Below are 16,975 nucleotides of genomic sequence, written 5' to 3' on the forward strand. Positions count from 1 at the left end.
CTGACTATTGCTACGCATTCTCGGCATGTTGAGGAATCATTTGACATCATTTTCATTCTCATACGACATCTACAACTCACGTAACCGACCGTTTCCTTTTTCTTCTGGAACTGGTTACACGATAGCCAGGATCCGACATACGCCGACACCATCTGAAGTCATCCCTCCCCCCTCACCCCCCCCCCCCCCCAAGAAGACCTTCTTTCAAAAAAGAAAGTTTTCATGCGTCTTCGCAAGTGCATCGGCGCGGGCTGTGCTTCTGGATCACAGCAATACTCTTGTCGCTACATGCCAATATTTATAGAGGCCAACTCAGTTTGTGTAAACGTTGCTGCAGGCTGTTCAGGCTGCGGATGAAGCGGGACACTAGTGTGTTCAGCCCCGACGTCACCTTCGAGTCGTCCAGCCGAGGGCCCATCTCATACGACACCTCCAACGTCCTCAAGGGATACATCGAAGGTGAGCACGCGGAAGTCAAATACATTTCCGCGTCCTTCTCGCCTTGTACCTTGCTGATGGAAAGGACAACCAACACGACTGGGCGCCAGGGGCTATATGTAACAATGGGAAAAGATTAGACACCTTTCTGCAAGCTTGTTCTATAGTTACACTCGCGGACAACTTTCTGTGGCGATTAAGTTAAAGCTATGGAGTCGAAGTGAATGCGGTAACAGCGCTCGTGAAAACAGTTCCGCAGTCTCATTCTCGTTTGTTTAGATTGATGAGCAGGACATATGAACACAACAAGGAAGTACTTGCGTATTAAAATAAAACATGAAATGTGCCATTCAGTGGTAAATATAAATTTTGCATATCGCTTTGCTGCTGCGCTCTTTGGCTAATGCGAAACGGTCAGCTGTTGGAGATAAACGCCGATGCAATCACCGACGCAAGAAACCGAAAGTGAAAGCGCTTTAAACACTGCTGGACTGTTTGGCACTGTTACACATGCGCAGATGAAGCTCCGCCACTGTTGCTTTTGCCTCATTCCTCGAAGAGTTGTCCACGAGTATAGTCATTAACACCTCGTGTTCGTGTTATTTGTTCATTAAGCTACATATACTTCGGGCGACTAGCAGCACTTTCTTCCCGCCCCCAAACTATGGGTATACCCCTGAGCGCCTTAAAAGTGGCTGACGTCAAATATACCCGTAGATCACCTTAAATGGTCACGTTGTCGTGACGGGGAAGAACGATGCAGTGTCAAAACTATGAGTTACAAATTTAACTCTTTATTGGGCGAACTTGTTGCCCAGCAAAACAAGTAACGCTAAAGCACAACGACGGCCACCAGCGAAGTCGGCGATCGTCGAAAAACTGACTTGCGGGTCAAACGCCTCGAATTTTCATGCATGACTCGACGAAGCTTCCAGCGCAATCGCTGGTGCCCGCGTGTCTTCCAGAAACTACTACAAAATTCGCGTCGCACATACAGTGGTAACATAAGGTTCGGGGACAACAGACAACGGATAGTACCATAACTAACACTCGAGAAACTTCCTATACATACCGGCTCGTGCTGTGCCGAGTGATAACGTTTAACAGTTGTTAGCCGGTGAACAGCAGTCACGGGAGAAAGATAAAAAGTACACGTGTCAATGTCATGACCGTGTGCTGCACCACTTTCATTTTGTTCGGTTCTAATAGGAACCAAGTATTAATTTTTCACGTGGTGACGCCAAGATAAAGCGCTCGAGGCAACGCTAGACGTATATCTGCCAATATTATTGTTTTAGTTTTCGTGACAAGTATCTACTGCAGACATGGCGCATTAACATCCCAACACTTTCTCTTCTGTTCGGATGAAATCGTTCGTGGGAGGAAGTGCGGATATGTGTCGCACGCACATTTTACCGGGATGAACCCAAGATACATACGAAATAACATATCTCGCTAACGCCTATTCAGAGCCCGTCGGCTGTTGTCGAGCTACTCAGGAAAGCCGATTCCCACGCAGAGCTCTCCGACTTACTGCCAGCATAAATTCAAACGCGAGAAATGCCGAAACTACTCCAATGCATCGTTATGTGTTCCCCTACATTTCCAACAGTGGCCTATAATTCCAGGCTCTGAAATCTGTACTTTGGAATGCTCCATGCTATAGACACCGCCTACAGAGCGATTACACGTTACACCTTCAATAATTTACGCGCAACCAGCGTTTTGATCAATTATTTATTGTTCGCGTTTCAATTCGTGCTAATAGCGCGCACACACGCGCGAACGCACAAGCCAACAAACACATGCCCACACACACATGCTCCTCCCTCCCCCACACACAAACGCGCGCTCACGCATGCCCAAGTACGCACATAGGGCGAAAGAAAGAAACTTTGGTGTCCCTGTGCATCCTTCCACGCGCACTCAGTGCTAACTCTCTCCCTCTTTTCCCATTTCTATTCCCCTCTCCTCCATACCCAGTGTAGGGCAGCAAGCCGGGTGCTCGCATTGTTGACATCTCTGCCTTTCCTGTCCTTGATTTCTCTCTCTCTCACTCTCTCTCTTGGTGTCACGTTTATACTTTACGCGCTCACGAACTTTACGTCATCGACCGCAGAGGACGAAGAGTCGTCGGTCGAGGGTCTCATCACGAGCGAGGGGCTCTTCGACGGCGTCATCGCAGTGCGGAGCGGCGAAGAGTTCTTCATCGAGCCGGCCAGCCGCTATATAGAGGCGCCGACGGACTTTCACTCCGTCATGTACAAGGGTTCGGACGTCCACTTTCCCGAGAACCAGTCGTACTGCCACACGCTCAAGCACTCTCCGTGCGAAGGCAGCCCCACGGCGAGCGACGTCCTGGGAAGGGCGCCGTGGGCGTCCGGCTTCCTCGAGGAAGTGAGGCAGAGCGGAGCACGCCGAAGGAAGAGACGGCGGCGTAGCGACAGCGCAGACGGAGAGGTAAGCCTACAAGCAGCCACAATTAATGCGAGTGGGTAAAGAGCAAGGCGCAATAGACCAGGACTGAAGAAGAGCACAAACGACAGGTCCTGTCATTTGTGTTCTTCTTCAGTCCTGGTCTGTTGCGCCTTGCTCTTTACTCATTCAAACACGAACCAACTAGCCAAGCAAGAGTTTTACTTGAGAGAATGTGAAAATGAAAGATCGCCCCACGTCCCCCCCTCCCCCCCCCCCCTCAATAAAGAAAAATAAAGAAAGAAAGACACGGCTCACGTATGTGTTGAAAACGGTTTCGAACTACTACTGCATTCCGCTACAAGCTCGATTGTCCACAGAGATATGATAGATAAGAGAAGACTGGAAGGTTCATCAGCGTACATTTTCGGTTGGCAATCCCGTGCAGGGAAAGGGGGGGGGGGCGCAATATCGGTACGAACGGTGAAATAAATTTGTAGCTGGGAAAGAAGAAAGTATGACACTATCGTTGTCGACGCTGCGAAATACAGTCCTGTCGAAGTGATTGTGCACAGAGCATCCATTCCCCTCACGAGAGAGGGAAATAAAGAGAAAAAAAGGCATAGGAAAGACAGGGAGCTTAACCAGACACTATATGCGGTTGTCTACCGTGTACCGGCGCAGGGGTGAGCGATGCGATATACGAGAGAAAACGAATACGAAAAGAAACTTTCCGTACTCATTCAGAGTTGCTTAACACACAGCGCACTTGTTTTACAGTTTGTATCACCATGCATAGCGTATAAGACTTAATTAGTGACGATTCAATTTCGCGATTTTCGCAGAAGCCCTTAAACATCGCGATAATTTCGCTTCGTGAACAATATTTTTCTTTTGCAGTATGCGACCTCGACTTTGCATTTCGTGAAATGTCATGCCTATATTTATCTTTAAATAAATGCACATCGAACGATCAAATCTATATATTTTCTGAAAGGAGGTCCCCTTTCAGCTATATGCTCTGGGAGTTCCTTCTGTATACTTATGTGAGCCTGTGTACCACTTATGAAAGAAATAAAAACTGAAAGCTGAAACTGAAAGTGGTATTGAGCCCACGCATAAAAAATCTTTTTTAATCTGTAGTCTTTTGACTAACGCCGGTGATTAAGTTCCGCATGCTTGCTGAGCTTTCAGATCCACATATAAAATATTTTGTGGTTAAGTTTAAGTGTATACATCTCTGCGTAGGATGCACAAGTAATAAGTGAAAAAAGAAAGAACTCTGTGATGAATACCAGGCATAGTTGAAGGGGGCATATGCCAGCTAAATCTCGCGCAGACCTCTTGACCCTATGAATACGCCTGGCTTGGCTTTCTTGAATAAAGAAGGAAGACTGTGTAGGTCCTCGACGTTAACCTTACCGTAGAAATGTTTACCGCTGAGAAGAGGAAACGCAGAAAGGATGAATGAAAGACGACACGGGCGGTATCCTTGTCGTTTCCGTCTGTGTTTCTTTTTTTCTTAGCGGTGAGCACGTCCTTTAGTAAACACCTATTCAATGTTCTCTTTCAGGATTAGCATGTATTCATGTTTCGTTCTGCCTCTTGTTACTGTGCTCCCATCGCTCTTGGGCGTGTGCTAGCTACTGTGTTTGGAACGCGGCACCAATGAGGGACGTCATTTGTACTTCCGCAATAGCATTTGTATTTTATGAACTGCCAAGGAACATTTCTTTTCTGTGTGTTTATGTTGTTGTGTATATTTAAGCTTTTGGACTGCTGCCACAATATTCGTCCTCTATTTCTTGTTTGAGATTTTTCGGTCGTTTCGCGCACATTCGTCAATTAAGAGAAGAGTAGCAGGCGCCACCTACAAGCACCACGATCGATCGATCGATCGATCAATCAATCAATCAATCAATCAATCAATCAATCAATCAATCAATCAATCAATCAATCAATCAATCAATCAATCAATCAATCAATCAATCAATCAATAAATCAATCAATCAATCAATCAATCAATCAATTCCTAGGAACAACACTGAGATCTACTGCTAGCTCGTAGAGAATCAAAAACGGAAAAAGAAGTAGAAATGTGGAACTACGACCAAAAGTTATGGCATGAACTAATTAGAAGAAAAAAATATAAAGAACTGTATAAACAGTAACATAATGAGCAAACATACAGCAGTAGCACATACTTGAGAGACGGAGCACATGTACGGAAGGAAAGAGAAACTATGAGAAGACGGGAGAGCAGTGCAGCTAGTAAGAAGGCTCATCGAAAGGGCGAAGCTGGGAGCAGAAACAAGACATCAAGTTTCGGAAGATATGAAGATGGAGAAAATAACAGCTGCATAGATTCCGCATGCTCTGAATGTCTACTAAAAGAGGCAGGAACCTGGAAGGGCCTTGGTTCCCTGCTAGTCTTCTGCGGAATCAGCAGTGAGACAGAAGTTAGTAGATTCGAACATGTAATAATTCAATGAATGATGTTGTTTAAAAAGAGGACGTTGGTACGACTATGTCTGTAGCTAAGTAATGGAAGCGTAGGGTAAATTATTGAAACTTTAAAAGCTGTTCGTGGTCAAGGTCATAAAACGATATCTGTATACACTCGTGAACTTTTTTCTCTTCACACGCTCAATTAGTATGCTATTTTAGTCGGTTCTGCCTTCGCACGTCACTGAGTCGTATTCTAGTAATGAAAGGCCTACGGATGGGAATATTTTCAGGAAGGGGGCTACGGCATTCTCTTGTAAGTCAGCAAACGGAATCGGGCGTGTGCAGGCCTGGTGATACAACGCACTTAGAATAGGCGCAGAAGCTTAACGCGCGATAAAAAAGCACACCGAGATCGCTAATTTGAATAAGCCCCCTTGGTCAGCGCTGCATGACCCATATAGTAAAGGGAGACAATATTATTCGTTTTACGCGAATATGACTAGATTCTGGTTTTAGATGAATTTAGAGTGAGCCCTTTTAATTGGCACCACTCAGATAATAATAATAATAATAATAATAATAATAATAATAATAATAATAATAATAATAATAATAATAATAATAATAATAATAAATTATGCCCTAAAAAATTCGCTTGTAGTAACTTCCTTGCTCGATAACGTCCTTGCAGGTCATTCCCTTGTTTATTGAACCAACCAGCACGAAATGATGGCTTTCTTTAAAAAAAAGCAGTTTCTTCTTGGGACTGCATGCTAAACACAAAGAGAAATAGGGCAGTCGCCACCAATAAAAATGCAAAAGTGTTCGTTCATTCTCATATATTAAATATAACGTCGCACATCAGCAAAACAAAACAAAACTAAGTCACCTGATTTCGATAGCCATTTTTGCCGACGGCAACAGAGGTATAGCGAATAAGAGAGAGGGAAAAAAAGGCGTCACCGTACCTCGGAACAGCATCGTTTGAACTACTGCCGGTGTTCCAATAAAAAGGAGCGGAATCCTAAAGCAATAGACGATGTCGCGATGAGTACAACATTAACCCGTTGCTGTGACATATGCCAATGGGCAAGGGCTTTTCTATAAATAACATTTGCCTGCTACGTTACATCACAGAATGAAGCTTGCGAGAGTACTACAGTAAATTCCGTAGAGAAATGTATACTGCGCAACAGGTCATCGCGAAAAACAAGCGCCCTGTCGTTTATTTGTTCTAGTCTGGGTCAGTATTTGCAGCATCGGATGAAGTCAACGGCAAGACTGCTCACACACGCGTTTCACTGACGTGGTTAAAAAAGGGGCAGCTTGCTTTTAACGCACGCGATAATTTCTGCTTAGAGTTTGAAATATAAATTATGGCTCTGGATACCTTCATCCTCCATTCCCTTCACAGTTACGATAGCCAAGAGCCTTCCCCCGACCGTCAGCTTATTGATCTCTGCAGCTTTCCTCGTACCAGCTTTAGTGTGCCTTGAATAGACTGGATGGCAGGCCATTTACAGAATCAAAGATGTTGGGAGCCTGGCCTCACAGTTCATTAGCCCAGAAAGCAGTTCGAGCGCTTCTTCACTACCGGAAGGAAACAGAGAGACTTGAGTGCCCGTCTATAGACATCCTACACCTAACTTAGTGCATGTGAAAGTGCCGTATATACTCATCTCTTCTCTCTCTCTCTTTCACTCCCCATTACCCTCCCCGCGTGTAGGGTAGCAAACCGGAATCAGTCTGGTTAACCTCCCTGCTTTCCTTCTTCCATTGTCTCTCTCTCTCTCTCTCCCTCTTTCCAGCAGCATAAGAAGCATCGATACACGTTGTGTTGCTCACCTATTCCTCCCACTACTCCAGCCTCAAAGATGCTATTTTGCGCGTCTGCCGGGAGCCTGTTATTGCCGGAGCGAAGGGATTGCAGTAATGAAATAACTCACCGTCGTCTACGAGTGTCCAGAGGACGCTTATTCCATCTCAGCTTTCGTTGGAGTATTGAAGGGCACCTAACGTCACTGTTTAAATTCCAAGAACGAAAAAAAAAAGAAAGATATAGTGACCCGACGGCAAAAATTGTAGAATAATTGCTGCGGTTTCAAGCGTTGCGCAGACTGGCAATTGACAGCTCTTGCTATTGTTTGACAACCGAACTCGCTCCAATGCAGAGTTACGTGACGCGCAGATAGACGTCGTGTAGTTGAATCGATTCTCAATTCACCTTGTCGGCAATAAAGGGTAATGCAACTTCTAAACATATGAAAAAAGACGAGTTATGGAATAAGACGGATCGGTGAACCGACCATTATTGTCTGCCAGGGAAAATCATCGGCCCTACTAGGCGCGTATAAGGTAGCTGCAGGTACTGCCTCGAAAGGATCGGGATGAACTGCGGCTACGGCCTCACGCTGACGCACAGACGTCGACCGGGACTCCTTCGCAGTCACAAGCGGATCAGTCGCCCCTGATGTGGCGAGACGGCGACGCGGCGCACTACAGCCAGAAGGACCTGGAGCTCCCGGAGCCAGACTCCGCGGCGCTCGGTATCCGGTCGGTGCAGCGCACTCAGTGGGCCGCGGGCAGCGACCAGCCCGCCAAGAACGTCGTCATCGACCCAAAGAAGACCACCTGCATGCTGTACCTGCAGGCCGACCACCTGTTCTACCAGAGAATGGGCTCCGAGGAGGCCTGCATCGAGACCATGACGCGGCACGTACAGAAGGTCAACTCCATCTACAGGACCACAGGTGCGTACGCAGGACCAGCTTCAGACGACGCGGACATGGCAACGAGATTGTGCTTGGTAGGAAAATGTTAAGTAAGCATTTGAAAGGTTAAACCTCAATGAGAGGATGGGCTTGCTAAATGCAAACGCCCGCGCCAGCACTATGGCCAACTTAAAGAGCGAAAGCATAGAGCGATATTGTAGTAACGGTGTGGTGTGGCACTGCGGAATCTGGGCTTTGAATATGGCCATATACGCACAAGCGACTCGCACAAGGTGTGTTTCGCGTGCGCATTAGGTCTTAGCACAAATGAGGAAGTGCACTGGAAAATCATTCAATATTCGGTATAATTTTTTATGAGAAAAAAGTCCGATAGTGAGTTGATTACAAGACGAACATCTTTCCCTCCGGTTGGTGAAACTTGTAAACTATACCGTAGCGTATTCTTGACAAAACTCACCTCCCGCCATGATAGCAGCGTACAGGGAGATTCTTATTGGAAAGGGTTGGGTCTAGAAAGAAAATTGGAGGCATATGACGCTTGTAATTCACTCATCATTGTGCGGACACCTCAACGGCACCATAGGGGCAGCGACAAATAGGAGAAAAGGAAATGAGAGGTGGCACTAGCGCCGTCCATCTTTTTTTTTCTCTTTTACGTGTCTGTAACATACGAGCAGAATCAGTTCTTTACAGATGGCGTTCTTTCGGTGCCTCCTGTATTGCCTAGTGAACTCGTTAATAAGGATGCCATTCAGTACTATATTGCGCGTCCGTTCACAGACTTCGATCAGGACGGCCGCTCGGACAACATATCGTTCCTGATCAAGCGCATCAAGGTGCACACGATGGAGGCGCTGCGAGACCACGAGTACCGGTTCCCGGGAAACTACGGCGTCGAGAAGTTCCTGGAGCTCTTCTCCGAGGAGGACTACGACGCCTTCTGCCTGGCCTACATGTTCACCTACAGGGACTTCGAGGGCGGGACGCTGGGTCTCGCCTGGACAGGAGACCTCAAGAACGCCGGAGGCGTCTGCGAGAAGAACGGGGTATGACCGCGTTGTCCGGCTTGCGATAATTCTTTTTGCTGTGCCCCGAACGTATTTGCACGAACTCACTCTCTATTTAGACTCGTTGAGATGCAGGCGCGTGAGGTGAGGGAGGAAACGCCTTAATTTAGCAACGACGTTATATAACGCTGGACTTCATTGTGCGATCAGAATACTCTGTCTTTCGTCATCGCTTATTTTGACAATAGGTTAACAGAAAATTGGTTGCAAGGGATGCAGAACAGAAAATAGGCTGATAGGATCGCTGCGCTTCTGCAACCGACGTGGCGTCTTCTTTGGTGTCCTTTCCACCAATGCTTCGATTGTACGAAGGTGTTTCTTAACACCAGCTTCACCAGAAAGTTGTAAAAGGTAAATTATTGCAGAAATTTCGCGCTTTACAACCTGACAGCGAAATTAGGGCAGTGTTTCCGCATTCGAAATCCATCATATTCGGTGATTCTTTCAGTTTTGCAACGCATGCTCTGGTGTTGCATGCCAAATGGCAACTACACACTCCTAACTGGTATAAAATCGAGGGCTTTATGAAGTAGAATGTTGAGAAAAGCTTGTCTCGTCCACAGGCCCTCACTCACACAATCGCCTTGACACGAGACAGTGCTGCTCGATAAACCGCCAAAGTTGAGCTCACGCATTCAAACATAGGACACAGCATGTGACTTAAAAGGACAGACTCGACCAGCAGCAATTTCCGAATGGTGTGCTTACGAACTTGACTTGGGCTCGCTGGACAGGGTGCTCGTAAATGTGAACGGGTCTTGTATGCAACTCCTTTGTCCCATTTCTTGCTCACGGGCGCGTCGTTTCTTCGCGCTGTCCTGTCCAAAATTTGTCAGCCAGCCACTTCGCGAAGGAGAGATCGCACGTTATATGAGGCTGGTAAGTGGGGCGGGCAAAGAGGACCGAACGTCAGCAAGTTCAGAAAAATGAAGCACGCAGTTCAGCACACGTGGCATGCACAATGTTGATTGTTTCCTATACGCATGCATACGCCTGCTAAAAGCACGAAATGCATGTTCAATGCCAGCACGTATATAATATGTAGCTTGCAGGGCCTCAGTTATAAAAGGCGCAAATATTACATGCGTGCTGACAGCGAGAAGCGTGCAGTGTCAGAATTTTTCTGGCCGTTCACAAAGACGTATGGAGTAAGCTTATAACAAGCTTGTGGCTATAACTTGGGCAACAAATGGTCGAGGACTCCGCTTACTGGCTAATGTCTACACTGGATGCTTGTCAGCCGCTAGCACCTTCACGGTCTTACCGTCCTTCACTAAGTCGTGACAGACGCGGTGACCTTGGTATTTCTCGCATGTTTTGTGTGCAAGTACCAAGCGAAGTACACGTCGTTGCTTCCGTCGTTATACAAGCATCAGGAAATAATAATTTTAAAAATGGTACACATCTCGCCTCGTACCGCTACATTTCCGAGCGTTCACAAATTTAAGTATGCCAAGTAAGCACACGACAAGAATAGAGGAATCTAGAAGCTCTATATTTAGTAAAACTATGAAAGACCAACAAACAATAAAACAAAGACGAAAATTTTACGCGCCGAAATCACGATCTGATTGGACGACACGCCGTAGTAGGAGGGTTCCGGTTTAATTTTGACCATTTGGTTTCTTTTTTTTTTAACGTACACTCGATGCACGGTACACAAGCGTCTTTTGCATTTCGCTTCTACGGGAATGCAGCCACCATTGCAGGGATCGAACCCGCTACATCAAGCTCAAGCGGCTCAACCCCATATATCCACTAGTCTACTGCGGCAGGTGCACACTGAACCCAAGGACAGCATAGCGGAAATTCGCTTTCCGCTACTGAACCTGAATAAATATATAAAGAACCGCGCGCGCTGCCTCAGTGGGTATACAGCCTTCTATTGCAGAGCACGACGCCGCGGGTTCATCACCCGGCTGTGGGCGCGGCATTCTCATGGGGGCGGAATGCCAAACACGTTCGCGATGTGTGCTTCGAGTGCACGCTAAAGAACCTCAGGCGGTCAAAATTTATCCGGAGTCTTTCACTGCGGCAACCTTCTTAACCCAACGCGCAGCTTCGAGACGTTAATGGGACCCTGAAACGCTTTTGGCGATTTTCTACAAACGTACTGAGTCGTTAGAGTAGGTCCTTCTGATCATTAATTGACACATCTAAGTGCCCCGCGTAAAGCGTGTAATTTATTATAAGGTTTTAAACATGCACATCGCTGCCGATCGCAGCACACTGTTCGGTGGAATTTTAAGCCGCCCCTACCCATATGACCGAAATCACCCATACGACGTCAGTGGGGCGAGCTATCCGATTGGCTGACAAGGGCGCGTGATCGATAATTTTTCCAACTTTATGGTGAACAAATGATCTTCGTAATAGTTGGAATGTTAGTTAATTTGTTTTTCTGAAAAGAAAGTAACATAAAGAGAATGCACAAGAATAATTTTTCGGTACACTTAAGCACTTCCGGCACACAGCAAGTGTCGTCTGCTTGCGTTACAACGTACTCCATTTTGACGAGAGCTCCGCGGTCAGGGTCGGTCTCAGTCTTTTCGCGAGCACTATGATTCGACTTTGTTACCTTGTGAACTGCAAACGTAGCGACTGGCAATACGTCAAGCTGCGACATCGTGTCCCTCTGCAAGGCAGCGTACGAGCGAACTGGCTGCTGCGCATCGGACTGCTGCTATCCGATCGGCGCCAGGATTTGCGCGTTTGTGGCCGTCACTTTACACCGGAAGACTACTAACGCAATAGCGTTTCGCGAGTGCGGTATTTTAGGGCAAACGCAAGCAGACAGAGTCTGGCCGCTTGACTGTGCCGTAACGGGATGAGCCATGAGATGAGCAGCAAATGTGAATGGTCTGCACGGTGCAGCCACCTGGTGCCACAGAGCTCAACCATACACAGTAGCAGCAACGAACTGTGTGCTGCTGGTGTGTATATTTCGCAGGAGTGTAATCATCAACACGTTGTTTTTATAAATGTTTAAAATGGTTTACACTTGGTTAGAGCAATATTAGCGCTTTGTTTGGCTGGTTAAGCGCTGTGCCAACAAGTGTATAGACCGTGCAGACCGATCAGGCCGCTCACGTACGTCTACGCTAAAGTTCCTTCATCAGCTTGAGTTTATGCCTCCAGTCATTTGCCGAAATGACCAGCTTGACTGTAGTTACAGGACTACAAGACACGTTCGGCGCTACGACAGAATGCACGCAACGCACGCTGCTTCGATAGCTCTCGCTTGGTGTCGACCGCCAAGCGGCTAGCGGAGAGGTCTCGCGCGGGCGGGGGCGGGCTCCAAAACAACCGGAAGTGGACGATGTGACGTCGCATCGTGAGGCTGAACCAGTGAAGGCGGAGCTTAGCCCCGCTCGCTCGGCGAAAGAGTTGAGGAGGAAAAGCATGGCTAGGGAGGAGGGTAACTTCTAATCGCTTGTAGCTCCATTAATACGTAACGCTTCACTTAAATTGTGGTGCGAATGTTCTACTTAAGCTGTACCCTACGCGTCTACAAAATTTGTCCGAACCGTTTCAGGGGCCCTTAAAACTTCCAGATTTAGTTAAGCTGTAATTGATTCTATGTCGAGGTAAATTTCTTTTACGTCCATTGCATAGCGAGGTTGTCAACTTCGACGCGTTGATGTCGTATAGGTAGTGCAATAGGGTCTACCTCAGCAGTTTCCTACTCCGTTCTTCGTAGAAACGGTACAGAACAGGACAACACGTAGTTGTGCCGCATGTCGTCCTGGTTAGTGACATTTCTTTGTGAAGACTTACCTGTACTAACTAGGCGAACAACAACTTCGATCACCCGCTATGGGATACCTGCGATCTAGTGTGTGAGCCGCATGCATCCACATGGCATTGAGCGGCTCTAGTGAACACTCGCAGGTATAGGCAACGAGTACACATGTGCGAAAATACGCAATAAAGTGGAGACAAAGACAGCCGGCGCCACAGCTCAATCGCTATAGCATCGCACACGCCATATGGAGGTCGCGGGTTCGGCAACCACTGGTGCCGCTATCACTTTCATTTCCCTATATCTTTATTAAGAACATGTAGCTTAACGTAAATGTAATTAACCCTCGTCTTCTAATTAGTTTTACAATTCTATGAAAAAGATAATACGCCTATGCCTTTTTATTTGTCAGCTGGCTCTTTCTCGTTGTCAAGTTCAACTTATCTTTAAGTACGAAACTAACATAAAAAAATGTGAGCGAGGCTAAATAGCCCTTACTTGAAGCCACGTCGGGCGCCGGGCCATTCAGTTTGGCGTTGTTTCTGGTTTTCTCTGTTGCTGTTTCTAGGCTTGCGAGCAGGCTCATTTTTCTCGTGGAGAGCGCATGATCGATAGCGAGATCTGAACAATGTTTCTAACTGCCTGCTGCGCTTGTAATCTTTCTTATCCTCGTGGAAATAAAATTCCATATGTTCTGTGTCGGAAAAGCGAGATTTGTGTAAGCGTGCCTGCTGCACAGTTCCTAAAAAAGAACCGACAAGGCAAACCAGGGCTGTATCTTTGCACTTTGCGACAAGCTCGTTCAGCGTCGTTTAAGATGCCTTAGACTGTCATTTCTCTCGCAAGAGTGGCGCGGCTATGGCCGGCTTTGCGCTTGTAGACGCATGTAGCTCGCGTTTCTCTTGGAAACGGCCAAAGAACGTGTGAAATTTCTTTGCCTAAGAGGATGGATGGCTGCACGTTTTCTTTGCATGTGCACGGAACGCAGTTACGACATGGATTATGAGGAATGCTGCACGTAATACGGTAAGGTCTGCAATCAGTTTTCTGTTCTGTTTCGAGTCACTTTGTGTGCTGTACGAGTAGTGCAGGGTTGTGGGGAGGGTGGGTGGGAGGGGGGTTCAGCCTGCACTATTTGTGAATTGGTGTTCTGTTTTGAGTGCATGGCGCAAGTGTATTGTTTCAGTGCACTGACATAGTTGAAATTGTTGATGTTACACGTGCCGTTGCGAATGTAAGCACGCGGGTGAGCTTGCTCAACGTAAGGCAGGCAAGACGTACGTTGGTGAACGCATCTTGCTCCGTATTCAGTGTTTCATTGAAGAAATAGAAAAATAAACCCGGTTTAGTGGGACTAGATGGTCGCCGGTTGATTGCCACACTTGGCCGTCAGAAACTTCTTTTGCTGAACTTTCCTGGTGCAGTTGCGCCTGCAGCATATTTGTGTCCACGACAGAGACATTGAAATGTTGCCCTGAAAAAGGCTTGCGTCAAGCTTCAGACGGGCTTGTTAAATTTTTGAAGTCTCGTGCGTTTCTACAGTCCGACAGCACTCTTTTGCTTTGCGATTGTTACGGATAGAAGTGCTCTTTCCAACGGGCATCTGCGAGATGGCGCAGCCCTAAATGGTGCAGCATCGAACACATCACTGTGAAATAATTTGCACCCTTAAAAGCGAAAAAGGGCGTAAATGTGTCGATAACTCACACCTTTAGGGTGTGATTTGTACAATTGATACCCTAAAGTGTCAGTTGTAGACCCATTTACACGTTTTTTCACTTTAAGGGTGTAAGTTATTTTACATCGATTTTGACATATAACCTGTTTCACCTGATCATCGAGTATTGTGGCAAGCCGGTTGACACTGGTCGCCAGCACTTACAACACACACAACACAACACACACAAACACACACACACAGACACACACACACAAACACACACAAACACACACACACACACAACACACACACACACTAGATACGTTTGAAAGGCCTGTGCTGTATAGTAATATCACTGTGTTTAACATTGCTTTGGATATTTTTGCTCTGAATGAATGTGTCTTTATGTTATTAGGTTTACTTTGCTGCAGTTCTGTGTATCTACGGCTATTTGCGGCGTGACTGAGTTGTTTTCAGTGCTGCCGTCTTTATCAAACATTCTACTGCTCTTAAGCGTATCCCCCGAGACCGTGCGCATGCCTCAAATGTTTTCGAGTGAATCGGTAAGCAATAAACGAATAAAAATAAACTGATAAGGACAAGTCTACTTACGATAAACGCAAGTTGCCCTTTTTGGTGAAGAATTGAACTTCCAAAATACATTGTTGTGGAAAAAGCTATCAAAATAGGACGTCCGGAATCGAAGAAGTATCTTCAGGCCGTTTCACGTGAAGCAACGTTTTATTGCGCTTTGATGAGTGCACGGGTTATTCGCATTCCTTTTCTAAAGGAGCTTATCGCGACCAGCTGCGCCTGGTGCATCTGTGAGGCGTCTAGTGATAGGCTCGACCGCCAGTTGGAATTGAGACACTTTGCCGAGGTCGGCACAAGACAACTATAGACGAACAAATAAATAAGATTTGCTGTTTTCTATAGAAACTTTTTTTTTGCGCAAGTCTTCGAGAGCATTATTTGTTCGAAAGAAGATTTAAGAAAACAGCCCGCTGGTACGTATTTCACAAAGCTCGTTGTTGTTGGCTCGCCATTCTGTCCGCAAAACCGATTTGATTGGCGAATTTCAGAATGCCAGAATGTAAGAAACCATGGTACTCACGAAGAGGTCCGTGGATCGTCTGAGGCAGTTGTAACCTCGCACGTGCCGAATTGCGGGCAACAGTCACGCCAAGTGAAACTAGCTGAAAAAGAAAAAAGAAAAGAAAGGAAACTACACTTTTAACTACACTCAGGTCAAAATAATGGAACGTTTTTCACCCTGAAGCTATTCCTTCTAGCGCTTCGTCAAACGAGTCGAACGTCGCTCCGGCCGCGTTTTCACCGGAATCGACCTGCCGTGAACGGTGGATAACTTGATGAAGAAGGAATAGAATTGAGCGAGAGGAATCCTTACGATACGCCGGTCCAGTGAACGTCGTGTCCCTTGGCAAAACTCTGGAATCTACCCGCCGTGGTTGCTCAGTGGCTATGGTGTTGGGCTGCTGAGCACGAGGTCGCGGGATCGAATCCCGGCCACGGCGGCCGCATTTCTATGGGGGCGAAATGCGAAAACACCCGTGTGCTTAGATTTAGGTGCGCGTTAAAGAACCCCAGGTGGTCAAAATTTCCGGAGTCCTCCACTACGGCGTGCCTCATAATCAGAAAGTGGTTTTGGCACGTAAAACCCCAAATATTATTAAAACTCTGGAATCTGTCGCGGGCATTGTGCAGCAGTAACGGCGTGGCGCCGCGGGTTTTTCTGACTGGCGCCTTTTAATATCGGCCCCGCCCCACGCAGCACTACCGGGGCAGCCTCAAGAGCCTGAACACAGGCATCGTGACGCTGCTCAACTACGGCAAGCACGTGCCCCCGATTGTGTCCCACGTGACGCTGGCGCACGAGATCGGACACAACTTCGGCTCACCGGTGAGTGACGGATGCTGCTCTCAGCTGGTGCTGCTGCAACCTAAGTTCACGAGACGAAATCCCTTCCCTGTTGAGTCGCAGTGATGCGGTGACCAGACGAATCATGAACAAAATGAGAGAGGGAAAAGTTCACCCATAATGGGGAACTGCACAAGAATGCCGCGGTTACAGGCCGTTTTGAAGGGGGGAATAGTTGCGGTCATAAAATAAAGTACTAATTTAAAGTAATAGTTCGAACAAAAAAAAAATGCCGCAGCGGACAAGGACTACATTTCGTGCGTCGCGCAGCAATGTGATAGCTCAAGTAAATGAACACAGTAAATAAGGCCGGGGATATCTAATGTGTAAATAAACCTAAGCTTACATGTGCTTTATTAACGTGGAACTTTCTTTGCGTATCCCTCGCTAAGATAACGTGCAACAAACGCGCTTCTTGTTTCCCACGGACTTTGTGCACCACCCAGACTCAGAGAATGCTAACACCTTTACATGCATTTCGGAGTCCATGGCTCCTGCCATGGACTGCGAAACAGTATTTCTCCGAAATACTGT

General features: G+C 46.8%; 1 protein-coding gene across 1 annotated transcript in view; it reads left to right on the forward strand.

The window, feature by feature from the left end:
- Window positions 1-16,975, forward strand: part of LOC142583073 (disintegrin and metalloproteinase domain-containing protein 10-like) — a 179,318-nt gene that overhangs the window by 133,232 nt on the left and 29,111 nt on the right. Inside the window, exons 4-8 of the mRNA XM_075693361.1 lie at window positions 338-459; window positions 2,558-2,898; window positions 7,748-8,051; window positions 8,814-9,079; window positions 16,295-16,423. Of these exons, the coding sequence (XP_075549476.1) occupies window positions 338-459; window positions 2,558-2,898; window positions 7,748-8,051; window positions 8,814-9,079; window positions 16,295-16,423 (1,162 nt within the window). The remainder of the gene's footprint in view (window positions 1-337; window positions 460-2,557; window positions 2,899-7,747; window positions 8,052-8,813; window positions 9,080-16,294; window positions 16,424-16,975) is intronic.

Source organism: Dermacentor variabilis, chromosome 5, assembly GCF_050947875.1.
Source record: "Dermacentor variabilis isolate Ectoservices chromosome 5, ASM5094787v1, whole genome shotgun sequence".
NCBI classification, from domain to species: domain Eukaryota; kingdom Metazoa; phylum Arthropoda; class Arachnida; order Ixodida; family Ixodidae; genus Dermacentor; species Dermacentor variabilis.